This window comes from Halteromyces radiatus, assembly GCF_025201355.1.
Source record: "Halteromyces radiatus strain CBS 162.75 chromosome Unknown BX664scaffold_4, whole genome shotgun sequence".
NCBI classification, from domain to species: Eukaryota; Fungi; Mucoromycota; class Mucoromycetes; order Mucorales; family Cunninghamellaceae; genus Halteromyces; species Halteromyces radiatus.
Genome location: NW_026251690.1, coordinates 912,587 through 935,726, shown reverse-complemented (window position 1 = coordinate 935,726; position 23,140 = coordinate 912,587). Strand labels below are relative to the sequence as shown.

The window sequence follows — 23,140 nt, the reverse complement described above, 5'->3', positions numbered from 1 at the left end:
TTCATCACCATCGCAGCTGATTTCTCCATTGGCTCTTCCTTGATGATTTGTAGTTGTTGAATGACCGCCTCCACGTATCACGATTTCTTTCTTCTTTGTAGTTGTCTTTAAAGGATGATGTTTTGCTGTTGCCATAGTAGCGGAATTAGATGAGGATGATGTTGAGGATGGATTTCGCCATGCATTGCTTTCGTTGACCAAAGCTTGTAATCGTTCATGTAGAGTTGGTACTCGATTGCGTCTGGGATCACTACTTTTCTCTTATATACGTGAAACAAGTACAAGTTAGAGCCACCCTTTTCGTTTTCTATCTCTTTTTCTTTACCCGTTGGTTTAATAGACGCAGAAACGCCCATTCCTGTTCTTGTTGATATAGTACTGATTTTCCTCGTTCTAACACCTGTGGCTGGTCCTGAAGATGTTGTTCTTGTTGAAGATGACAAAGAAGGGGAATCCAAGTGAGATTTCTCTTGCGATTGTGAAGAAGAATGATTGACTTGACTAGATCGCATGGTCACTGATGATAATTGTTTGCGTAAGATAGGATCCCGGTTCAATTTGCAAGTCATCATTCCAGGTGGAGCGATGTATGACGATTGGTTCGAATATACTGTAGTGGAAGCGCCTACTTTTACTGATGATGCTGATGATGTTGATTTTTTTGTTGTTGTTGTTGAATCACCATTTTCTTCCTTATCATTATTATCATCATTCATACTTTCTTCATTAGTTGTTGCTTGTGATCTAGATGGTTTCATTGGCAACGGAATACGAGTGGGTGTTTTGGCCGTAGAACGTGTAGTCGACTGTTGATGATGAACGTTATCTTGGTTACGTTGATGAGATGAGATAGGTTCCACTTTAAGAGGAGGTAAAGCTAAAGATATGACTGGTGGGGGTGATGCTAGACTACCAGGAAGGGTCTATATATACATAAAAAATAAAATAAAATAAAAAAAAGAGTCAGTATCATCCAGTATTTCAAATTCAAAGAAAAAGAAAAAAAGGTACGATGCCTCCCCTTTCCTTTCTTCATTTCTTGCATTCGGTATTTTGGTCCTACCTTGCCCCTTTTCCTTCCTTTTGTTTCTTTCGGTTTGACAAGTTTAGTGTTATTTTGTACTTCGTTGTCTTCTTCTTGCTGTTGTTGATGACGATGAGAGGGAGCCACCAATTTGGTTTGCTCCTTAGACCGAATGGATGATGTAGTAATGGTAGAAGAAACACGGTGCTTCGATGTCTGTTTGGTGCTGGAGTGCAGACTTGCATTTCTATCAACCTGTGTATCATTTACCAGAGTAGTAATAGATTCCAGTGTTTTTCGAGAAGGAAGTGTACCCATACTTGTTTTCCTTGATCGATTCATTGACGGTGATACCAAGACTGATGGCTTTGAAAGCATAGAGACATGACGAGTTCTTTTTGGTGCTGAATTATTAATATCTAAAGAGTTTCTACTGTGATTCGTTTCTGTTGCTGTGTTGTCTTGCCGCTGTCCTGTAGTGCTTTGGGTCGTAGATCGAGGCTTTTGCTGTTGTTGTTGTTGTCGAAGACTATTATTGCTCATACTATTGGATTTGAGTTGGATAGGTGTAGTTGTGTTTGATTTAGTCGGTTCATGTGGCAATTTGGGTATGATGATGGAGGAATGTGACTTGGTGCCTGCCAGAGGTCCAGTTGTGAATGAAGATGATTCCATAGTAGATAAAGTCCGTAATCGTCTACCCTTTGATAATGATGATGGTTGAGGAGGAGACATACTGTGTCGAGGAGACATACTGTGCCGTGAAGATGTTATTGGAGACGAAGAGGAATCAATCGTTAACCCCATTAAAGAACTTGAAGACAATGATTTGGAAAGTCCTGTTTGAGAAGACATTGTCGTTTTCATTGTTGGGAAACTTTTGTTGGAATTACGTATAGGTGACGTGTTGTTGGATGAACGTAAAGAAGAAGAAGATGTTGATGAGGAAGAATATCGCTGACTTCTTGATGATTGCTGTGATGTTCCATTACTGGTTGTATTTTCTAATGTTGCAGTGATTTTTGATGGTCGACGATGTTGTTGTTGGTAGGATGAGGAGGAAGAACCAAGTGGGACAGGAGGTGAAGTGATCTGAGTTGATCGACGAAAAGAAGATAAAGATGGAGAAGTAGGAGATACCAAACTAAACTTTTCCTTCTCTAATACATGAGATGATAATGAAGGAGGTAAGCGATGATAATATTTCTTGCGTCTAATAGGGTCTTGTGATGGTAAAGGAGGTGACATTATATCATCCATTGTTGCAGGAGTATCTGAAGTTGTTGCTATTGTTGTTGTTGTGGTATCCATAATAAAAGAAGAAGAAGAAGAAGAAGGAATTGAAATGGTATCATCTTGTTGACTAAAGTCATTGGGTAATGAGAGAGAGGTAAATGCTTCTTGTTGATGAAGACTATGATAAGAGGAAGAATCAGTAGATTCATTGTCATTCTCTTCTTGTTGTTGTGATGGTCGATCAGTATTGGATATCATACTAGTGGTTCGTTGTCTTTCTGATCTACTTTTTATTCGATAATTGGCCAATCGTTTAGCTGAAGCAGCAATTAATCCTTCTAAATCTTCCAAACTAGCTTCGCGTAAATCCATAGTAGTTGTATCATCAGTAAAAGTATCATTTTTGAGTCCTTTGTCCTTTTTCTTTATGGTGTCGTGCTGTCTATATCGAGACGAGGTTGTTGTTTTTGTCGTAACTAGTTCTGCACGTCGTCGACTCCAGTGAGTAGCTTCAGCAATATGTTGATCCAGATCTTGTAATTGTTTTCTTCGTTCAGCTTGAGTCAACCTTTGTCTATTAGAGATAGACTGCTGATGGTGTTGTTCCAAGGAAGTGGTTGTTGAAGAAGAGGACGATTTTGGTATAGGATTAAAATCGGCTTCAACATAACTACTATAGATGGAAGACTGTGTCATAGCCTACATTGAAGTTTTTATCAGTATAAATATACATATTATTATTATTTTTTTACTTACATAGGTGATTATAATAGTATCTGATGGGGGAATAATTGTATAAGTTTGAAGATGATATTGAGTTTTGGTATCAAATAGTTGTTGTTGTATTCACCAATAAACAGAGAAAGAGAAACAATCACCAACACTATTTTTTTTTTAAAAAAAAGAAGAGAGAATATTTCTATGTGAGTAAAACAATAGATAGGGCGTAGAGGAGAAGAAGATAAAGGAAGGGGAGTTCTATACTACCTTTTTTGTGTATATGTATATAAAGAGAGAAAAAAAAAAAAAAAGGAGAGAATAAGAGCAGTCAATAGAAAAGAAGAAAATAGGTTACAATAGTAAAAGCATTCCTATTGATTCCTTCTTTTTTTTTTCTATTATCGTCAATAAACAAATGTTTAACAATAAATAGAGTTCCTACACGTTATAGTATTAACTAAAAGTTGTATATTATGAAAAGAGAAAGAAACAAATAAAAATAAAAAAAGATAGAAAAAAAAAAAGGCACACACACACAAAAAGGAGAAAACGCGGACATTGAAATTCTACTTCCGTAAAAAAAAAAAAAGAAAGCTCAACATAAGAAATGCTTATCATCATGATACAAATCGTATGTTCTATTTGCCTTGAATACATATCATAATCATAATATCATTCCATTTAAAAAATAATAATAAAAAAAAAGTAAAATTTCAAAAGAAATCAATGAGCAAATTTTGGTTTTTATTTATTAAGATACATTATTATGACTTGATCAATACTGTTAACCAATATATATTTGATTAAAGAAAGGTTCATGTATTCGATCCAGGTACATCATCTGGTTTTTTATTTTTTTATTTATTTTATCCTTAGAATACAAAAGGAAAGGATCATGAATAGATTTGTAACACAGTCCTTGATACTCTCTCACACATCACAAACGAAAAAAAAAGGACGACGTGACTTTCGATATTCTTGTGATTACACGGAAGATGAAAGAAAAAAAAAAAGAAACGGCGGAGATGAAAATAGCCATGCAGAAATGAAAGGTAAGAAATGAGAATGGATACCATTGTTTATACAAGAAAGATTTCTTTACCCAGACTTTATTTCCTAGTTTGGATAGTTTTGATCTTTTAAACCAATCAGGATGAGTGATCGCATCATTATTATCATGATTTTCTTTTTTTTCTCACCGTCAAAAAAAAAAAAACGATTCATTTTCCGTCTTTTTCCATCATCCCCCTTCTTATATATAACACCCGTTCTTTTTTTTTTCTTTCCTTTTCTTTCTTTTTCTTTTTATTTATATTTTATTTCATATCTTCTTTATTACCCCCCCCCCCCTCTTTTATTACATGGAATTATTATCTGTAGAATTGATTGATACCATTGCAACCTATCTTGGTACTCAAGACAAAGGTAGATTAGGTCGATTGAACCGGCGATATTATCAAGTGACAAGACGACGACTTTTTCAAACTGTAACGATTACTAGTCCAAGACAATATCAAAATTTTATACAATATTTACCAATATTTGAAGAAAAACAATATGTGGGATATGTCAGAAAACTTGATTTATCCAGTTACAGTGTACGTGGTTCGGGATGGACGGAACAACAAGCCAAACAAATAGTAGTAGCCACTGAATTAGCTCATTTGATTACTGTATGTCACTATTTACAACAATTAGTGATTGGTGATGAATTGATGCATGTCTTTGTGGAACCTGGAGTAATGCGTGCTATCTTTACCACTGATCATCCTTTTTTACAAGTCATTGATTTTACTGGATTTTGTGATCAAAAAATAACTCAAGTCATGGCTGATCTTTTTCAACAACAAGAAAAAGAAAAAGAAAAAAAAGAAAAAGGACAAGAATTAACGTTAATGATCAAAAAGGATGATGATGAAGAAGAAGAAGATATGAAGGTACATCAATGGAAAATGCCACCTAAATTGACACAACTATCTTTTCATCATTGTATGGCACTTTCACCTAAATTATTCTTTCAACCTTTTTTTGAACGATTGGCTATGAATGGTAATACGATTACTCGACTGGATTTGGCTTATACACCTATTACCAATCAAATATTTACATATATCAATTCATCTACGTTGACTCATTTGAATCTTCAAGGATGCCGGGGGATTTATTGTTGTTATCAAGACAATAATGATATGATGGCTTTCTTAAGTGAATGTATTCATTTGGTGGAATTGAATTTGAATTTACAATTCAATGGAATACCTATGGGAAATCAATTTTGTCATGGATGTTTAAAAAGATTTTTAATGCAAGATGTTAAAAAGATGAAGAATTTACGTGTATTGGATCTTGGTGGACAAGCTAATTTAACGGATGATATATTATTGAATATGTATGATGGATTAACAAGACAATTACAATATTTTTCCGTTGGTTATAATCGATGTATCAGTATGGAAATGATATTAATATTATTAACAAGAATGAAACAATTGGAATATTTAAATGTAACTCGATGTAATAATATATCAATCACTAAATTATTATTATATCTTAATCATCATCATCATAATATTCAAGTGATTGAAATAGATAATCATCATCATCATAAGAATATTAATGATTGGTATTTTATTCAACATGGTAGAAGAGGTTATTATGCACGTAAAGGAATTGATCCTAGATTTAAATATTCACAAAAATTATTATTATTAGATGAACAACCTCAATCACCTATGATGAAATATTGGAGTTTTTCTTATTAAAATAATAAAAATATTGTATCACCAATTGATTTGACTATTGTCGGTGTTTCTTTTCTTTCTTTTCATCCAACTGTTTTTTTTTTTTCTTTCTTTTTCTTTTTCCTTTTTTTTTTTCCTCTCTTACTTACTTTATATTATTAACTTTATAATCATCTTTTTTTTTTATTCTTCTTCTTCTTATTGAAAAGAAAAAAAAAATAGATCTCTTCTCTCTGTTTCTTTTACTTTGTTCCCTTTTTTGTTTTATACCACACACACACACACACATATACACGCTCTCTTTTTTTATTTTTATTTTTTTTTTTTTTTTTTTTGTTGTCTCCCTCTTTTATATATAAATTTATATATATAGATTGTCCCCTCTCTCTCTCTTCTTTAATTCTTTTCTTCTTCTTTTCCATCTTTCATACCCTTTTTATTTCCTTCCATATTATTACCTTTTATTATTATTATTATTATTATTAACAACAACAATAATAATGAGAGAATACAAACTAGTAGTATTAGGCTCTGGTGGTGTTGGTAAATCTGCTTTGGTAAGAAAAAAAAAAAAAGAAATCTTGTTATCATCAAGAAATTATTAACTCTTTATTTTTTAACTGACCACGACAACAATAATTAAAAAGACTGTGCAATTTGTTCAATCTATTTTTGTTGAAAAATATGATCCTACTATTGAAGATTCTTATCGAAAACAAGTAGAAGTAGATGGACAACAATGTATGTTAGAAATCTTGGATACAGCTGGTACTGAACAATTCACTGCTATGCGCGATCTTTATATGAAAAATGGACAAGGTTTTATTTTGGTATTCTCTATTACAAGTATGGTGACTTTAACAGATTTACATGAACTTAAAGAACAAATCTTACGTGTAAAAGATACTGAAAATGTAAGTTTATAATATATTATTATTATTATTATTATTATTATTATTATTATTATATTTTAATTTATTATTATAAAAAGGTACCTATGGTATTAGTAGGAAATAAATGTGATTTAGAAGATGAACGTGCTGTATCAAGGGAACAAGGTATGATGTTATCTCAAAAATGGGGTGGTAAACCATTCTATGAAACTTCTGCTCGATTCAAGATTAATGTCGATGAAGTCTTTTATGATGTGGTACGACAAATTAACAAACAAATGCCTACTAAGGATAAGACAAAGAAGAAATTCAAGTGTTTGATACTATGATTCTCTCCTTTTTTATTATTATTATTATTCCTCCTTACAATCCTTTTTTCTTACTCTCTCTCTCTCTCCCTTCTTTTATATCAAAAATAACCAAAAAAAAATATTCATATTCTATTATTTTTATTATTATTCAAACGTTTATTCTTATTCTTTTATCGTGTATTTCTTTCACTTATATATTATTTTATCTTTCTATCTCCCCCCTAACTTCTTTTATAATCTTGTATCTTTCGATTTCTTCTTCTTATTTCCTCATTTCTTATTCCAATACAATTTTATACACCCTTATTTCCTTTTTATCATATATCTTCTTATTATTATTACAATTCATCAATCACTCCTTCAATAAAATCAATAAAAAAAAAAAGAAATAAAATAAATGATTCACTTTTTTAATATCTATATTATCATTATCATCCTTTCTGTATATATTTTATTATAATCATTTATTTGATTAATTATAAGACATTATTATTTTCCACCACTATTCAATAAATTACCCAAATCCATATTAAGATCCACATTCAAATCATCTTGTACAGTATCCACAGACTCGATGATCGTTTTAAATACACGTTCTAAAGGATCAGGTAAACGAATCTTTCCGTTATCTCGTAATTCATTCACCAAACCTACCAAAGATTCCACCATAGTTCGAAGATGGACTTTCGCTTTTTCATTGGGGACGATTTTTACTGGTGCTTGTTCTTCTTTTTCTTCTTCTTCCCCTTCTTGTTCTTCTACTGCCCCTTTGGGTGCCGCTTGTGTGGCTGCTACTTGTTTTGCTGGTGATCTTTTTGATAGTGAGTTTGTTTTGCCTTGAAAACTGGATGGTAACGCTTCAACTACCATCATCAAAGTAATAAAAAGTAATATATAGTGGATGATCTTCATAATTTATTTTTTATATGTATATGTATCTAATTTACTTGATAAAATAAAGAAAGAAAGAGAGAAAAAAAAAGATATTGAAACAAATCATTATGGCTTTTTATTTATTATTCTTAGTTCTCCTTGTATATATATACACACACACACGCACAAGGAGAGAAATGAAGAAACTCGTGAGTAGTTACCTTCCATATCTACTATAAAGCGTGATAAGACGATCCATTACCTTCTTCTCCTTCTTTTTTCTTTTTTTCCCCTTTGTTCGTCGATGACCTCCTTGACAATATTAATAACAACGACCTTAGATCCAAATGAAAAATCAAATTCGAGTAATCTTTTCTTTAAAACATGGAATAGTTGTTGCTTTGTTTTTTTTCTTTTTATTGACGATAAAGAAATTGGAAAGGATGATACAGAGAATTGTTGTAAAGGTAGTGTATGTATATATAAAATAAAAGGAATGTATCAAATAAAAATTATAATCTAAGCAGTGGTGTAACACTTCATGGGGAAGTAAGATCCTAATAATAATAATAATAATAATAAGGATTTGATTAGAAGTCTTGAACATTTCTTTCCTAGTTTTTTTTTTTTTTTTTTTTTTTTTTTTTTTTATGAGTTACCATCATTGGGAAGAACAAAGTCTTCAGATTCTTTCCACACCATAGGACGACCCCAACTAGGAGTAGGCGCAGCCTTACCAGAAGAAGTATTGTAAAGAATCTTTTGATTCAATACTTGTACTAAAGGTTTGACATCCTTAGTTTGTTCCACAACAGCAGTTTCACCTTCAGCAGGACTATTCCAATAATAAATCATTAATCAAAAAACAATATAAGAATAGTAATTCAAAAAGTACTTACATGGCTTTGGTGGTGACATTGCCTTCTAAAAGACCAGCAACACTTTGTTGAGTATAAACAGTCAAACGAGGATAGTTACGTCGAACATCACGTTGGAAATAATAATTGTTGTTCACATTAGAAGCAGCAGACTTGGGATAAACGTACTTTTCGGGTCGAGAACTATATAATAGAAAATTATTAGTATCTACAAAGATGAATGTATTTATCATAGTATTACCCAGGTGAAGGAGTACGGAATTTACCAACAGGAGGCATACCATCAGTAGATAAAGGATTCTAAAACATTTTATATTATAGTGAGTTGACTATTGTTTTTATTATATGACAAAGAATATATAAAAAAAAGTTCTTACCACAGAGAAGTATTTCTTCACCCAGGACCAAGTCTTTGAGTTCCACGACATGTTTCTAAAGAAAAAAAGAGTCAGTTTATATTTTTATCCTTAAGATTCCTTTTCTATGTTACTTTGGTTTTAAAGAGGGAGAAGGGTGTGTTAATGTAAGTGAAAGAAAAAAAAATAAAATAATAATTCAACTGTGTGTTTTTCTTTTGCGACCCAACACGCAGGTCAAAAACAAAAGAAAAAAAATGATGTCACGTTCAAATTCCGGTCAAACCTGATAGAGAGTCATCCAAATAAGGAAATGACTTCTTTCAAAAAATATTTATATTGTTCAATATTTTTTTGATTTTGATTTGATTTAAGATCAATAGTATTATGAAGAAGAAGTTTCAAGACACAATAAATTCATTTATGATAGCTGCTGATATACTCTATTTTAATATATGAGCAATATACCATACAAAAGCAAGCGAGCAAGCACAATGATGGCGGAATTTAAATGAGACAGGAAAGGAGTGTGTGCTTGTCTTCCGTTTTCTTTCTATCTCTTTTCTTTTTATTTTTTATTTTATTTTTTTATTATCTTCATTAGAAAAGAAAGACTTGTTTTACGTGTATATGTGTTTACCTTTTCTTTTGAATGCTTCATGAACTACTCTTTGTCCTTTCAGGCTATCCTGGAGATGTCTTCGTTCCTGTCCCTAGCCCACCTCAAACTGCGAAAACATATGCCATAGCTCGTGATTTTCCTTTACTTCATCCCACTGAACGCGATGCTCTCAATCATATGGGACATTTGGGTTGGATCTATGCTCAACTTTGTCGGTTTATTAATAATACACTTCAACCACAACAAAAACAAGACGTGTATAGACAAGCTTTAGCAACGTGTCTTAGTACAGTATTAGGTGACTATCGAACATTGATCCTCACTATGGAATCTCGAATTGTCACTAAACAAGATCAAGCAGGACAAGGGATTGTACCATTATCCATGATCAGTAGTCACTTGGGAAGATGGGATTTAATTTTACCTGGACTGTTACGCCTGACGGAGAAAATACAACAACAACAACAACAACAAATATTGGTATTGGATATATTGATGGATCAAGTACGCACTGGCATACCAGAATTACATAATGCTATGGTCTATATGCTTGGTCAACTTCACAATGTATTTTATCGTCAACTGACTGCTTGGATGATCTATGGACATTTACCAGCCTGTACGGATTTTTTCATCACACCGAAGCAATCATCAACAGATACTACAGAATGGCAGCGCTATTATCAAATTGTACCTGATCGAATACCCAATCATTTTTCTCTAGACGTGGCAACTTCTATTTTTTATGTCGGCAATGTCATGGCCACCATCCAAACAAAGAAAAATCAACAACAACAAAAATTAGTCATGCCAAATTCTATGAAACAATATCATCTCCAACTCTTACAATCTCTCCAATCATCATCATCATCATCATTTCAGCAAATCGATGGATCAACAATATGGACACAACAATCACAATTACTGACACAAGTCGTTAATCGCATTCGACGATCAACCACAACTTGGCTCTTTTCTCAAGTATTTCAACAAGAACATAATTTGGTCAAATATTTTACCTCATTTCGACAATTGTTTTTACTTGGCGATGGTGACTTGGCTGTTAAATGGTTGGAAGGATTACAATATATTTCTCTCTCATCCTCTTCTAGTCCTGGCAAACGACGACGACGACGACAAGAAGAAGAAGGGGAATCCTTATCTCAAACGGACATGAAGGATCATCATCATATGGATATATGGCAACAACAAAAACGAGAATGGCGTGCATTGCTGGTCAAGGCATCCATTGGTACTGATAGTGAAGATCAATTGGATGGATATACATTTGATACTTTTGATACAAAGGATACATTTGAAAGTTTATTGGCAATAGATGAAGATGAAGATCATCATCATTATGGTGGAAGATTGGTGTATACGCTACAATGGCCCATTGATTTGTTTCTTGGTGAACAGGACATGGCTCGTTATAGTTCTCTATGGTCCTTCTTGATGGGTTTGAAAAAGGTTCAGATGGCTCTCTCTCATGTTTTTACAACTACGACGGCGGATCAAGGTCAAGTAGAAGTCGAAGGACAAGAAGACGATGAAGATGATGATGATCCTGGAGAACGATTGATTTGGAGATTAAGATCTATGATGTTATTTTGGATTGATACATTATGGAGTCACGTTCAGGTAAGACATTGAAATATAAAAAAGATCAAGTTATTCATTTTGAATGATGATGTTAGGGGAATGTGATCACAAGACATTACGATCAATTGATGATGGCGTGCCAACCAACAACATCTTCAACAGTACCTCTTGATTTTGACAAGGTTCAAGAAGCACATGAACATTATTTGATGGAATTAACACGTGGATGTCTATTATCAACAACAGAATGTAGAAAAGCATTGATCATCTTATTACAAACATGTATGAACTTTTGCAACATGGTACGGAATGAAGCACCTTTGAAGAAAAAGAAGAAAAAAATCAATAAAAAACCAATGTCGGCTGCAGAGATCGTTAGTACTTGGACAAGACAACTTGATACTACTGGATCAACGGCAAGAATGGAACAACTATCGATATTGGAAGAGGTAAGAAAAAAAAAGAGAGGAGAGAAGGAAATGATCTTATTCATTTTTTAATATATATATGATTAGACATTTACACAAAATTCGGATCACTTATTTGACTTGCTCTCAAATCAACAACAAGATATGAAAATCAGTGGGCATTTAACTGAATTATTAATGCGTTTGGATTACAACAAATGGTATTCTGGTCAACGATACAAACACATACCCGATCCTTTAGATTATTAGTATCTTCTATTTCATTGTAGTATTAACGACTTCATATTATTCATTCTATTAATAAATAAATAAAAAAAATATATACGTTGCTTGCAGTGTGTGTTCCAGCTGGGATTAAAGTCAGCATAGGACAAGAAATGGGATCTTTTCTTTCTTTTTCTTTTTCTTTTTTTTTTTTTATAATCTGTATTGTTCATCCATGGGGAAGCGAGCCTCAACCAAGCGTCGCCCAGTCACTTCTAATAAATCCTCCTCATCTTCCTCGTCTTCGCCCATTCTAGGAGTGAAAGATCTTGTCAAATGGCCAGCTCGGTTACTACTGGATCCAAGTCAGTTCTGGACCTTGGCTATTTTGTTACTCGTAGGTGAAGCCATTCTGAATCTTTTTATTATTCAACGTGTTCAATGTAAGTTTCCAAAGAAGTTAACATATAGATTTTTTTTCATCTCACCTTTTTTTTTTTTTTTGAAGATACCGAGATTGATTGGAAAGCTTATATGCAACAAGTAACAACGTTTCTGAATGGTGAACGCGACTATACCAAGATAAGAGGTGACACTGGACCGCTTGTGTATCCTGCTGGCTTTCTCTATATTTATTCGTTTTTTTACTATCTTACTCAACAAGGTACGCGGATTCGAGTGGCTCAATATTTGTTTGCTGCCATTTACTTGGTGACTCAATATATTGTCTTTTCTATCTATGCCAAATCTAAAAAAGTAAAAAAAAAAAAATCTTTTTTTTGGTGAAGGAAGTAATATGACTGATTCTTTTTTTTTTTTTTTAATAGATCCCACCTTATGTGATCTTGATGCTATGTATTTCCAAAAGATTACATTCCATCTATGTACTTCGATGTTTCAATGATCCTGTGGCCATGTTGTTTATGTATGGTAGTATCCTTGCTCTTATATACCGACGCTGGTGGTTGGCTTCGACATTGTATAGTGTGGCCATGGCTATCAAGATGAATGTATTACTCTTCTTCCCCGGACTTGGTGTGGTGTTATGGCAATCTGTAGGTGCATGGACAACGTTCGGTTTGATTGGCTGGATCGCCGCATGTCAGTGCCTGGTAGCCTATCCATTTTGGTCCGAAGCTAATTCCTATTTTTTAAAGGCTTTTGAATTCTCACGTGTGTTTGATTATCAATGGACAGTCAATTGGCGGATGATCGATGAAAAGTTATTTGTCTCTCAAACCTGGGCCAATTGGTTATTACTTGGACATCTTTCTGTTTTATTTATCTTTGTTATCAATATCTGGTGTAAAAAGTAAATATCATTTACTTTTTTTTTTTTTTACATTTTTTATTTCTTTTTCTTACTGATTTTTTTTCTTTATTGGATATATAGTTCGGGTGGTATGATCCGTACCTTTCTCCGAGGATTTGAACGTAATGGTACAAGAATACTCTCTGTTGATGGTAAGTCCCAAAAAAAAAAAAAAAAAAAAAAGAAGTATAGTACTGATCCATTCTCATTCTTTTTTTTTTTTTTTTTTTGGAATATTGTATTCATAGATATCCTCAGTATTATGTTCACATCCAACTTGATTGGCATGACATTTGCAAGATCACTTCATTATCAATTCTACTCCTGGTATTTCCACACATTGCCTTACTTGGTATTTCAAAGTGTATGGGTAGCAGTACAATATGCTCAGTTCCGTACACAAATCCGGTTGTTCCTGCTGGCCACTTTGGAAGGTTGCTGGCTGACTTTCCCCTCTACTGAAAATAGTTCTTGGACCTTGTTGGCTTGTCACGTCGTCATCTTAATGGGTATTCTCAATGGTGAACAATTTCCTGATTATACTGTGCCTTCTTTCCTTCTTCCTAACCCTGATACTTCAACTTCCTAGAACACAGTAGAATTACAAACACACATTTTTTTTATTTATTATTATCATTATTATTATTATTTTTATGTTGGTGATTGAATCAAACAGTACAATAAATATATATCTATCGATTAACACTATCATTCTATTTCATGTGATAACTCTATGATGGTTGGATGATTGGATGATGACATTCATTTTGGTTAATATATGACGAGTCCATTCATTTTGACTTGATTCTGTCATTGAATGATAAATGTTGATCGCACTACGCTATCTAGGTCAAAAGGATAAAAAAAAAGGAAGCAAGATTAACTCTATTTGTAACAGCATAACGATAAGATCAATATCATAAATATTATAAAAACACAATAGTTTATTTAAAGAAAAAGAAGAATACGAATATCTATATACAAATGATACGGGAAAGCAGAGATTGGGAAGGGCAACGAATTCAATGGAGATCACAATCTTCGTAGACCACGTTTCTTTTTGTCCTTGGTTGATGGTAACGCTGCTTTTTGAGTTTTGATACTTGGAGTTGTTGGCATAGAAGCAGTAGCAGTGACTGTTGTCACGTTTTCATCAGTTCGAAGATGTTTGACAGTCTTGGGATTGGCATCTGAAGTAGCAGGTCGTTTCAATTCACCAGGAGTGGGCATCATTACACCATTGCTCACCATGGATGGCGTTAATATATTTCCACCATTTGTTATAGTTGTACTATTTTGAGATTGTTGTTTATCGGATGATTCTGAGTTAAGTGATGATGCTGATGGTTTTTCGTTTGATGACAATGTTGATATATCTTTGTTATTGGTATTTGAAGATGATGAATTACTTGTTGTATTTTGTGGGAATTGTTGACATAATTGTTGATATTCAGTTTTGCCAGCCTTGGCATGAATCTTTGTATAAAGTCTTGCTCGTTTTGCATAATCTTCATATTGTTCCAATAATAATTTCCCGGCTTCTTCATTCAATGCTGATTCCGCGTTAGGTACTATTAATAAACATTTGATAGTCTATAACATCAAAAAACAAAAAAAAAAAAAAAAAGAAATAAATCAATCTATATGTTCAAAATGAGAAATGCATAGAAAAGAATATATTTTTCTTACCAATAAAATATGTCCAATACCAACGTCTGATTTCCAGTCTTTTTTCAAAGTATTGACACAAATTTCACCAGTAGAAGATATATTGGGATGAAAGATCTTGGTATTGAAGTATCCTTTAGGAGGTTGTGTAGGAAAACCTTGGTTGAGTAAGAGTCGTATTTTAAAGTAACCATTTTCATAAGGAGTATCATCTAAATGTATATATATATATATATATATTTCCATAGTAGCAAAAATATGAGTAAATAAATATATGAATGTCTTCTTTTTTTTCTTCTTTTGTTGTTGTTGTTTTTTTTACCTGGACCACGAATCCAAGCTTGTATTTCAGTCAAATCTTGATAATTAGGTATAATTTGGATATCTTCAATAGGAGATTGTTGTAGTCCTACTACTTCTTTGGCAATACGTTTCAATACAGAAGGACCAAGTTCTGAGCGACTAATATTGGCCTATAAAAAAAAATGAGGCAAGTGAATATTTTATGTAAAAAGATATGTTTTTTTTTTTCTTCTTCAAAATATATATGACAAATACCATGTTTCAGTCAATAAGAATAATGTGAATAAAAAAAAAAAGGAAAAAAAAAAAAAACCAAAAGAACAGCAGGAGCAAAAATTGCTGTTTCTACAAACAGGGCGCGCGGAATGATTTTTTTTTGTTACAGTCACCTGCCTCCGAACCTTTTTTTTTTTTTTCCTATACATTTAATATCTCGAATTTTTTTTTTTCTTTTCCATTTGAAAATGAAAAGATAATGGAACACCAACTGTAAGATGATTGTATTAAATAAAGTAACAACTTTTTCATAAAAAAAAAAAACATGAAATTAATTAAAAATATCCTTCTTATATTTTACTTGAAAAAAAGTCAACTAGAAATTCCTTTTCCCTCATCAAGGCTTGCCTCTATTGCTATGCGTGTTTTGGCTGTAGATAAAGAATTGAAAACGGATCAAGTCAAACGAACAATTCAATGTGATGATGCTTTATTAAAAGTGTAAATACAGTAATATCAAATTTAGAAAAAAAAATGTTTACTCACTTATATTATTTAGTCATTTTGAAAGTGTATCAGCCAAAATGTTACGTGTATCCAGTAACTCCTTTTTAGAAATGCTTTTGATGGTGACTAGAACTATGGACCAATTTGATCAAGTTGTATAGTGAATGAATTTATTTTTTTTTACCCCTTCTCCTTGTCCATGTTATTTGATTATTATTTGGAGGTGAATTTGATATCACTTCTTTTTTTTTTTTTTGTAGTCAAAGTACCTCATTTTAAACCTAGTGATAGTCAATGATTCCCTACTTTTTTTTTTTATTTATCAAGCAAATAATAAAATCATATTGACATTAGAATAATACATTTCTTTTTGTCCTACTTCCATCATATTAACAAGAATGCTCAGATATCTTTCTTTTTTATTTTTATTTGTGGTCCCTAGCAACTACCTTTAACAGGTTCCCCATTTTATTCAGAATCTGATAAGAGTGTTGGATTTATTATAAAAGGAAGCTATTATTTTTGATATAATTCACAAGTAAAAAAGAGAGAGAATGGTATCTCAAATAAAAAAGGTTGCATGAATACAATGGGCTTATTTTATATCCTTGCCAGGGATACAAAGGCCCTTTTTGACAGATTTGTGACCAGGTAGAAAAAGGATCAATGGCTCACTTTCTAGAAATAAAACTCCGTCACTCACATCTTTTAGAGAAAAAACAAATAATTCTTCTTCACTACCCTTTTCTTTTTTTTTTTTTTTCTTATCTCCTCCACATATAATGTTTCTTCGACCATGCCTGACAAGGGGAAACATGTTGTCTTGGACTTCAGCAGTTCGATCCAATGTCATTATTAATACAACTACTCACACAATGCTAACATATCGGTTTAGAGGTAGTACTATTCTTCCAAAGATCCATACTCGCATTCTTTCTTCTTCTACTGGAAACATACCTCACACTACAACAACGGATTCATCATCACCAGGTTATTCAGTAATACAACAACAACATCTTGATCGTGCAACCAAGTATAAACCAATCCGAGCACCAACAATGGCAGAACTTCCAAAGCTATACAAAGAACTTGTCAAGGCGAAATTGGCAGGACTGGTAGCACTGACGGCTATGTGTGGGTATGCCATGGCACCAGGAGTGACGGATGTATCGACATTATTATACACCACAGTGGGAACAGGCTTATGCATCTCTTCAGCGAATGCTATCAATCAATGGATCGAGGTACCTTACGATGCTCAAATGTTACGAACACGCAATCGGGTGCTTGGTCGTCGTCAACTTTCTCCCTTTCATTCATTTAGTTTTGGTATTCTGACCGGTGTGACAGGTGTGGGCATGCTGGCAACCATGGTGAATCCTTTGACAGCACTTTTAGGGGCAAGCAATATTTTATTGTATACCTGTATTTACACGCCTATGAAACGTGCTTCCATTGCCAATACCTGGGCGGGTGCAGTCGTAGGTGCCATTCCTCCCATGATGGGCTGGACGGCGGTGACCAACAATTTGATGGATCCTGGATGCTGGCTGATGGGCGCTATCTTGTATGCTTGGCAATTCCCTCACTTTAATGCCTTGGCTTGGAATTTACGTGCTGATTATTCAAAGGCTGGTTATCGTATGATGTCTGTGACTGATCCTAAACTCAATGCTCGTGTCTCTCTACGTTATAGTTTGGCCATGATGCCTTTGTGTTTGGCTGCTCCCTATTTGGATATGACTTCATGGTGGTTTGCTCTGGATTCCTCATTGGTCAATGCTGGTTTGATTTATGGTGCTGTACGGTTTTGGAGAAGCAGGTAAAAAAAAAAAAAAAAGAAATACAGTAGAGCTATTGCGTAGAAGGACTCATGATGATGAATTCCTCTTCTTTTTTTTTTTTTAATTAATTATAGTAATGAAAAAACGGGTCGACAATTATTCTTTGGTAGCGTGATTCATCTTCCTATTTTGTTGGCTTTGATGATGCTCCATAAAACACACAACAATGGCAAGAGTGAAGATATCAACAATGATTATATCCATGACGATGAACTTGATGATAATATTAGTAGTAGTAGCAAGGACTCTCTAGTATCGGCATGAACACAACATACACCACCTTTTTTTTTAGCATAGATTATTTTTATTCTTTTCAATAAAACACCCAAATGTAATATAGACTATCACACTTTATATTATTTGCTTTTTTTTTTTTTTTTTTTTTTTGTTCCGAACTATGACAAAATAGAGTAGAATGTAAGTTTATTAACGAAGGAAATACATAAAAATTGAAATTCCACAAAGGGACGGGGGATAGATGAGAGGTGATAATATGAAGTAACAATAATGAAAATAAAAAAGAAGGGAACATAATGATAAACTAATCAAATAAGAAAAAAAAAAGATATATAAAGAAGGATAGGGCATAAATATAAGTATATAAAGGGAAAGATATAAAATGGAATATAAAATAGAGGAAATCAGTCACCGTCATGGTAAAGTTTAGATGTTGTCGGTTGTTGATGATTTCGTTTGGCAAGCATACTTCGAATACGTAGAGTTGATCCTGGACCACGTTCAGTTGGTGGTTTCAACATTGATTTGGGTGTTCCACTATTATTATTCATAGGTGCAATAGATATTGTAGCATCATTCATAGGTGCTGTTGATGTTGAAGAAATCAAAGAAGAAGATGATACCATATTGTTCGGAGATACAGTTTTGGTAAAGCTAGCTTTGTTTTTGTTGGTCAAAGAGGAAGTACGAACGCGATTAACGCCAATATTCGCTTTGATGGGAGATCTTATAGTGGATGGCGTATTGCTGCTGTTGTTGGCATTGGATGTTGTTCCTACTGCTGCACTGGAATGACGATACATAGATCTCTTGGTATTCATAGTTGAAGAAGGTACATGATGATGATGGTTTGTAACTGCAGTTGCAAGCACAGGGATAGATGATACTGAGGAAATAGAGGATGAACGATTTCGACCTGTTGTTGTTGCAGGAATACTATCAGGTCGAGAGGATGATGAAGTACTTTGTCGCCAAGTAGATCGATTTGGAATAGAAGATGTTGTTGTAGATGATGATGAGTTTGTGGGAGAATTGCCACGACTCTTGATATCCATAGACATACGTGATGATAGATTTGAATGCTGAATTATTTTAATAATAATAATAATAAAATGAGAAATGGATCAATATCCTTCGTTTTTTTTTTTTTTAATACTTACATTATTATCCAGTAAATCATCCTGTAGTCCCAAAATCACCAGAATATCTTCACCATTTACCATCATTGGGGCATTTCTAGTATAAAGTTTCCACATATCCACACCTTCCCGGATCTTTTCACCAAGCTATCAAACAAAAAGGAAATAAAATGAATGAGAATTCCTATATTATTATTATTATTATTATTTCTTTGATGTTACCAGTTTCACTTGATCCATGACATTGGGTCTTCTTGAACTAGTCAGCAAAATCTTTCGACGTTTCAGATTACTTTTTGCAGACAATGCGATTGTTTTTGCCAAATCCAAATCCACATAGGCTTTTTGAAGAGCTTGCACATCATCTAATTAAAAATAAATAAAGAAATCAATAATAGAAAAGAAAAAAATAAGATTCTTTACTTGTTGTGCCAATAGTTTCAAAGAATTTCCCGGCATCCAATTCCAATTCCCGAAGACGATCACTCAATTGACGTAAAATATGTTTAGTATCAGGTTTATACCTAATACGCGATACAAATCGAGCATTGGAAGACTATATAATAATATTATGTGAGTTACATTATTATTATATTATTATTATTATTTTCTTTATTACCTGTTGTTTTTCATATTGATGATGTGGATCACTTTTCCCACTTCCAATAGATGAAGGTCGACGTCGAACTTGTTGTGTATTATTATTATTATTGTGATCTTGAGCAGAATAAATATGAATGGCAGATTTGATAGCAGAATCCAAAGATGCTTCAGCAGATATCAATAGTTCACGAGTAGAATGACCATCATTGGATAAACCCAAGTCTTTTAACATGGTTTCAATATGACCTGTAGTGGATTCAACATTGGTAATAGCTTGATTTGTCATTTCAAGTTGTGCCATAAGTTCATTCAGTTCAGCAGTCTTTAAGGTCAATATTGAGCGTAAATTGGCTATTGTTTGTGTTCCCTTTTTTTTTTATGGAGTTAATAAAATAGAAATGTCAGGAGGAGCCATCAATTAAGTTTTTTTTTTTTTTTTTTTTAATACTTACTTCATCTAATTTTGCTAATAATTGACTAACAGCAGCATCAGTATCATTGTTATTGTTATTGGCATAATCAGTAGGTTTTGTTGTTGTTGTTGTTGTCGTTTGTTTAATAGCATCGTCAGGAAACGATGTAGTAGATATATGTTGTTGGTTTTGATATACAAGATCAGTCATAGTGAAAAGAAAATAAAATAAAAGATAGTCTTGGCTTTTGCTTTTCTTTCTCTTTCTTTAATAGAAACAAAAGAAGGGAAATTAGATAGCAGCAGCACAAGAAAAAAAAAGAGTGGATGAGAGAAGAAAAAAAGAGAAAAGAAAAAAAGAACAAAAAAAAGAAAAAAAAGGAATTGCACATCTTTATCATATAACAAATCATGTGGCAATATTTTCAATCACCGGTTCCTTTCCTTTTACTATTGAAAAAAAAAAACGCGCACAATGATGAAAATGATCCTATTGACAACTAACTTTGAAAAGATGTGATATTATAGTATATTAACATTTTAATATAATATATCATATTTTTACTTTAAACAATAGAACATAATATACTTGAATCAATCGATCATTTCTTACGTCACGTTTGATTTGTTTAAGCGGTTATTGAATTGGCGTATTCACTCAATCAAAAAACCTTAGGCAAGGAAAAAAAAAAAAAAAAATTTCAAACACTTTACTTCTCCTTTTCTTTTTTTTTTTTTTCTATTCTTTTCTTTTTTTCGTTTTGTAACATCATCATCGTATAACAACACTATGCCTGGATATTATACCTATGTTGCTGGTACTTCAGTGACTGTTTTAGGCATTGTTGGTCTTTATATGCTTCTTACTGGTACAGGTGAATCCTTTAATGTTGGTCAATTTCTTCAAGAAGTCTCCCCTTATTCTTGGGCATTAGCTGGTATGGGACTTTGTATTGGTTTATCAGTAGTTGGTGCTGCTTGGTAAGATAATCTTTTTTTTTTCTTTTTTTTTTTCTAAAAAAAAAAAAAGAATAGAAGAACAATAGAAAGTATAACATATATATATTTATGTAGGGGTATTTTCATCACTGGGTCATCACTATTGGGTGCTGCCGTCAAAACACCACGCATTCAATCCAGAAACTTGATCTCAATTATTTTTTGTGAAGTTGTTGCCATCTATGGTATTATTATGGCTATTGTGTATTCCTCAAAATTGAATTATGTAGCTCCTGAAGCTCTTTATACCTCTTCCAACTTTTTCACTGGTAAAAATGATTTTATCATAATAAATAATGACCATATTCATAACCTTTTTTTCTTCCTTTATTATTATCTTTTTTATATAGGCTATGCTATTTTTTGGGGTGGATTGACTGTTGGAGTATGTAATTTACTTTGTGGTTTAGCAGTGGGCGTAACAGGATCTAGTGCTGCTCTTGCTGATGCTCAAGATGCTCAATTATTTGTCAAAGTGCTTGTTGTGGAAATCTTTGGTTCTGTTTTAGGTCTCTTTGGTTTGATTGTGGGCTTGCTAACGGTAAGATTTAAAAAACAAAAAAAAAATCAATAAAAAAATAAATACTCAATACATTATTATTGTCTTTTTGGTATTATTATTATTATTATTGGGGGGAATGATAGACTGGAAAAGCAGCTGATTTCAAATAGTAAGAGTATAGTATATATTCTTATTCTTTTATGAAATTACGTATATTCTTTGAATGAAATAAAGAAATACGTGCAACTTTTTGTTAGACCAAAAATGAAGTATTGTTTTTTTTATTATTTATTTGAATTCTTTGTTATTCTACTATATATATTTTACTAATTATTTTTGTCAGTCACTTTATTATGAAATCTCTTTCTTTGTTTTGATTAATGAAAAGAAATTTCATTTTGTTCCTTAGAGGATTGAAATTAAGTCATTTGTTGTTTTTGATTCATTGACGTTTAACAAAGAACATAAATCATATGTCATATCAGAAAAAGGGGGATTTCCTTTTTCGTCAATAACAGTGAAAACAAAATCATGAACGATAATAATAATAATAAAAAAAAAAGAGGATGATGAGAACAAAGAACCAAAATAAATTAAATATATAAATATCATAGAATATTTTTTTTTTTGTATATCACTTTTATAATCAATAAAAATGAGAGTGTTGAATAGCACCGCCCCTCCTCAAACTACTTTGGTACCTTCAAAGAGCAATATTCATAATACATTGAAATCTATTCAAGTTCACAAGCGTAGAAGACAAATAGAAGATGATGTCTCTGATAGTGACTCTTCCGATTCCTTTGATTCTTCCGATAATGAAAGTAATGATGATGATTGCAAGAATGATGAAAATATCAATAACGAACATCATACGATATGGTCCGATCCATTCAACATGAATCCATGGGAAAAGCCTATACCATCTATTCAACCTATCAGTTTCCAAGGATATGTATGTATGGATACAGTGAAACTCAAGGTGGTGAATGATGTACCCCTATACGAAATAATGATGCTAAATTTTGAAGCCCTTCCGTATGTCATCTATCTCCCATTTTCGTTTTCTTACTGGTTGAAGCATGTTTTCCGTGACAATAAGAACAACGACTTACCAGGCGGCATCTTAACTGCTCAAGCAAATGTAAAACGACTTGATCAAAGGAATTTGGTTAGTTTTGTTAACATGAATTGGCATCCAACTGTTGGCTTTCCCAAGGAGATTAATGAGATCAAAAAACTAGCTATATTTCGATTAGGCGACTATGAAAAATACTTTTTTTTGGACGAAGGCAATTATGATTTTTCTCAATATAGTATTTATAATGCCAAATATTATGTTTATAAATCGCAAGGAAACAAACGACAAAAAGTTGGACATGAAATTGATAACAAGGAAACAGACTAGTTTATAATTATATATATATGATAAGAATAAAGATGGATGATTTTTTTTTGAAACAAAAGAGGAATAAACGATGATTAAATAATACTGTCAATGATAATGCAT

General features: G+C 32.7%; 13 protein-coding genes across 13 annotated transcripts; 8 read left to right on the top strand and 5 right to left on the bottom strand.

The window, feature by feature from the left end:
* Positions 1-14: 14 nt before the first annotated feature.
* Positions 15-2,956, bottom strand: BX664DRAFT_125806 (uncharacterized protein). Its single transcript, XM_051539781.1, has 4 exons — positions 2,836-2,956; positions 1,064-2,756; positions 326-923; positions 15-250 (listed from the first exon to the last, which is right to left on the bottom strand). Exons 2-4 carry the CDS (start codon positions 2,630-2,632, stop codon positions 108-110), a joined length of 2,310 nt encoding a protein of 769 aa, XP_051399865.1. The 5' UTR covers positions 2,633-2,756; positions 2,836-2,956; the 3' UTR covers positions 15-107.
* A 1,343-nt stretch (positions 2,957-4,299) lies between these two features.
* BX664DRAFT_331987 (uncharacterized protein) lies at positions 4,300-5,805 on the top strand. Its single transcript, XM_051545237.1, has one exon. The coding sequence runs from the start codon at positions 4,342-4,344 to the stop codon at positions 5,740-5,742; it is 1,401 nt and encodes a 466-aa protein (XP_051399864.1). The 5' UTR covers positions 4,300-4,341; the 3' UTR covers positions 5,743-5,805.
* Positions 5,806-6,067: 262 nt separating this feature from the next.
* Positions 6,068-7,299, top strand: BX664DRAFT_279734 (ras related protein 1b). Its single transcript, XM_051541456.1, has 3 exons — positions 6,068-6,278; positions 6,369-6,635; positions 6,713-7,299. Exons 1-3 carry the CDS (start codon positions 6,222-6,224, stop codon positions 6,941-6,943), a joined length of 555 nt encoding a protein of 184 aa, XP_051399863.1. The 5' UTR covers positions 6,068-6,221; the 3' UTR covers positions 6,944-7,299.
* A 42-nt stretch (positions 7,300-7,341) lies between these two features.
* On the bottom strand, positions 7,342-7,871 carry BX664DRAFT_331985 (uncharacterized protein). Its single transcript, XM_051545236.1, has one exon. It carries the CDS (start codon positions 7,835-7,837, stop codon positions 7,415-7,417), a length of 423 nt encoding a protein of 140 aa, XP_051399862.1. The 5' UTR covers positions 7,838-7,871; the 3' UTR covers positions 7,342-7,414.
* A 59-nt stretch (positions 7,872-7,930) lies between these two features.
* Positions 7,931-9,219, bottom strand: BX664DRAFT_331984 (uncharacterized protein). The gene is made up of 5 exons (XM_051545235.1): positions 9,054-9,219; positions 8,918-8,976; positions 8,698-8,859; positions 8,458-8,633; positions 7,931-8,355 (listed from the first exon to the last, which is right to left on the bottom strand). The coding sequence occupies exons 1-5, from the start codon at positions 9,102-9,104 to the stop codon at positions 8,318-8,320; spliced, it is 486 nt and encodes a 161-aa protein (XP_051399861.1). The 5' UTR covers positions 9,105-9,219; the 3' UTR covers positions 7,931-8,317.
* A 1,194-nt stretch (positions 9,220-10,413) lies between these two features.
* Positions 10,414-11,933, top strand: BX664DRAFT_263391 (Spc98 family-domain-containing protein; the record flags this gene model as incomplete). The annotated part of the gene is made up of 3 exons (XM_051540767.1): positions 10,414-11,295; positions 11,352-11,705; positions 11,772-11,933. The coding sequence occupies 3 exons, from the start codon at positions 10,414-10,416 to the stop codon at positions 11,931-11,933; spliced, it is 1,398 nt and encodes a 465-aa protein (XP_051399860.1).
* Positions 11,934-12,115: 182 nt separating this feature from the next.
* BX664DRAFT_296498 (Lethal(2)neighbour of tid protein) lies at positions 12,116-13,904 on the top strand. The gene is made up of 5 exons (XM_051542204.1): positions 12,116-12,331; positions 12,397-12,644; positions 12,716-13,200; positions 13,282-13,352; positions 13,449-13,904. Exons 1-5 carry the CDS (start codon positions 12,124-12,126, stop codon positions 13,787-13,789), a joined length of 1,353 nt encoding a protein of 450 aa, XP_051399859.1. The 5' UTR covers positions 12,116-12,123; the 3' UTR covers positions 13,790-13,904.
* Positions 13,905-14,232: 328 nt separating this feature from the next.
* BX664DRAFT_263245 (ubiquitin-conjugating enzyme/RWD-like protein) lies at positions 14,233-15,236 on the bottom strand (the record flags this gene model as incomplete). The annotated part of the gene is made up of 3 exons (XM_051540763.1): positions 14,233-14,793; positions 14,890-15,080; positions 15,191-15,236. Coding segments are annotated over 3 exons (798 nt in total), but the record flags the coding sequence as incomplete, so codon positions are not given.
* Positions 15,237-15,581: 345 nt separating this feature from the next.
* Positions 15,582-16,373, top strand: BX664DRAFT_331978 (CTAG/Pcc1 family). The gene is made up of 3 exons (XM_051545234.1): positions 15,582-15,660; positions 15,760-15,888; positions 15,947-16,373. The coding sequence occupies exons 1-3, from the start codon at positions 15,647-15,649 to the stop codon at positions 16,053-16,055; spliced, it is 252 nt and encodes an 83-aa protein (XP_051399857.1). The 5' UTR covers positions 15,582-15,646; the 3' UTR covers positions 16,056-16,373.
* A 651-nt stretch (positions 16,374-17,024) lies between these two features.
* BX664DRAFT_262093 (protoheme IX farnesyltransferase) lies at positions 17,025-18,002 on the top strand (the record flags this gene model as incomplete). Its single annotated transcript, XM_051540706.1, has 2 exons — positions 17,025-17,716; positions 17,813-18,002. 2 exons carry the CDS (start codon positions 17,025-17,027, stop codon positions 18,000-18,002), a joined length of 882 nt encoding a protein of 293 aa, XP_051399856.1.
* Positions 18,003-18,144: 142 nt separating this feature from the next.
* BX664DRAFT_331976 (uncharacterized protein) lies at positions 18,145-20,514 on the bottom strand. Its single transcript, XM_051545233.1, has 6 exons — positions 20,170-20,514; positions 19,734-20,084; positions 19,538-19,670; positions 19,337-19,479; positions 19,136-19,261; positions 18,145-19,057 (listed from the first exon to the last, which is right to left on the bottom strand). The coding sequence occupies exons 1-6, from the start codon at positions 20,338-20,340 to the stop codon at positions 18,380-18,382; spliced, it is 1,602 nt and encodes a 533-aa protein (XP_051399855.1). The 5' UTR covers positions 20,341-20,514; the 3' UTR covers positions 18,145-18,379.
* Positions 20,515-20,868: 354 nt separating this feature from the next.
* On the top strand, positions 20,869-22,032 carry BX664DRAFT_385583 (uncharacterized protein). The gene is made up of 4 exons (XM_051549260.1): positions 20,869-21,110; positions 21,204-21,397; positions 21,479-21,669; positions 21,774-22,032. Exons 1-4 carry the CDS (start codon positions 20,920-20,922, stop codon positions 21,798-21,800), a joined length of 603 nt encoding a protein of 200 aa, XP_051399854.1. The 5' UTR covers positions 20,869-20,919; the 3' UTR covers positions 21,801-22,032.
* A 253-nt stretch (positions 22,033-22,285) lies between these two features.
* BX664DRAFT_314257 (uncharacterized protein) lies at positions 22,286-23,038 on the top strand (the record flags this gene model as incomplete). Its single annotated transcript, XM_051542655.1, has 1 exon — positions 22,286-23,038. One exon carries the CDS (start codon positions 22,286-22,288, stop codon positions 23,036-23,038), a length of 753 nt encoding a protein of 250 aa, XP_051399853.1.
* Positions 23,039-23,140: the final 102 nt, after the last annotated feature.

What these genes read in the sequence shown, in the direction of transcription:
- BX664DRAFT_125806 (XM_051539781.1), bottom strand. Translation starts at nt 2,632, where the DNA reads ATGGATTTACGCGAAGCTAGTTTGGAAGATTTAGAAGGATTAATTGCT. An exon ending in AAGGAAGGAAAAGGGGCAAG is followed by an intron (nt 924 to 1,063) that starts GTAGGACCAAAA and finishes ATGTATATATAG; the next exon opens with ACCCTTCCTGGTAGTCTAGC. An exon ending in TGCGTCTATTAAACCAACGG is followed by an intron (nt 251 to 325) that starts GTAAAGAAAAAG and finishes AGAGAAAAGTAG; the next exon opens with TGATCCCAGACGCAATCGAG.
- BX664DRAFT_331987 (XM_051545237.1), top strand. Translation starts at nt 4,342, where the DNA reads ATGGAATTATTATCTGTAGAATTGATTGATACCATTGCAACCTATCTT.
- BX664DRAFT_279734 (XM_051541456.1), top strand. Translation starts at nt 6,222, where the DNA reads ATGAGAGAATACAAACTAGTAGTATTAGGCTCTGGTGGTGTTGGTAAA. An exon ending in GTGTTGGTAAATCTGCTTTG is followed by an intron (nt 6,279 to 6,368) that starts GTAAGAAAAAAA and finishes ATAATTAAAAAG; the next exon opens with ACTGTGCAATTTGTTCAATC. An exon ending in GTGTAAAAGATACTGAAAAT is followed by an intron (nt 6,636 to 6,712) that starts GTAAGTTTATAA and finishes TATTATAAAAAG; the next exon opens with GTACCTATGGTATTAGTAGG.
- BX664DRAFT_331985 (XM_051545236.1), bottom strand. Translation starts at nt 7,837, where the DNA reads ATGAAGATCATCCACTATATATTACTTTTTATTACTTTGATGATGGTA.
- BX664DRAFT_331984 (XM_051545235.1), bottom strand. Translation starts at nt 9,104, where the DNA reads ATGTCGTGGAACTCAAAGACTTGGTCCTGGGTGAAGAAATACTTCTCT. An exon ending in TTCCGTACTCCTTCACCTGG is followed by an intron (nt 8,860 to 8,917) that starts GTAATACTATGA and finishes TCTATTATATAG; the next exon opens with TTCTCGACCCGAAAAGTACG. An exon ending in AATGTCACCACCAAAGCCAT is followed by an intron (nt 8,634 to 8,697) that starts GTAAGTACTTTT and finishes TTATTGGAATAG; the next exon opens with TCCTGCTGAAGGTGAAACTG.
- BX664DRAFT_296498 (XM_051542204.1), top strand. Translation starts at nt 12,124, where the DNA reads ATGGGGAAGCGAGCCTCAACCAAGCGTCGCCCAGTCACTTCTAATAAA. An exon ending in TCTATGCCAAATCTAAAAAA is followed by an intron (nt 12,645 to 12,715) that starts GTAAAAAAAAAA and finishes TTTTTTTAATAG; the next exon opens with ATCCCACCTTATGTGATCTT. An exon ending in AAGAATACTCTCTGTTGATG is followed by an intron (nt 13,353 to 13,448) that starts GTAAGTCCCAAA and finishes TTGTATTCATAG; the next exon opens with ATATCCTCAGTATTATGTTC.
- BX664DRAFT_331978 (XM_051545234.1), top strand. An exon ending in GATGATGCTTTATTAAAAGT is followed by an intron (nt 15,889 to 15,946) that starts GTAAATACAGTA and finishes TATATTATTTAG; the next exon opens with TCATTTTGAAAGTGTATCAG.
- BX664DRAFT_331976 (XM_051545233.1), bottom strand. Translation starts at nt 20,340, where the DNA reads ATGACTGATCTTGTATATCAAAACCAACAACATATATCTACTACATCG. An exon ending in ATCAATATGAAAAACAACAG is followed by an intron (nt 19,671 to 19,733) that starts GTAATAAAGAAA and finishes ATTATTATATAG; the next exon opens with TCTTCCAATGCTCGATTTGT. An exon ending in TGAAACTATTGGCACAACAA is followed by an intron (nt 19,480 to 19,537) that starts GTAAAGAATCTT and finishes ATTTTTAATTAG; the next exon opens with ATGATGTGCAAGCTCTTCAA.
- BX664DRAFT_385583 (XM_051549260.1), top strand. Translation starts at nt 20,920, where the DNA reads ATGCCTGGATATTATACCTATGTTGCTGGTACTTCAGTGACTGTTTTA. An exon ending in TCAGTAGTTGGTGCTGCTTG is followed by an intron (nt 21,111 to 21,203) that starts GTAAGATAATCT and finishes ATATTTATGTAG; the next exon opens with GGGTATTTTCATCACTGGGT. An exon ending in TGATTGTGGGCTTGCTAACG is followed by an intron (nt 21,670 to 21,773) that starts GTAAGATTTAAA and finishes GGGGAATGATAG; the next exon opens with ACTGGAAAAGCAGCTGATTT.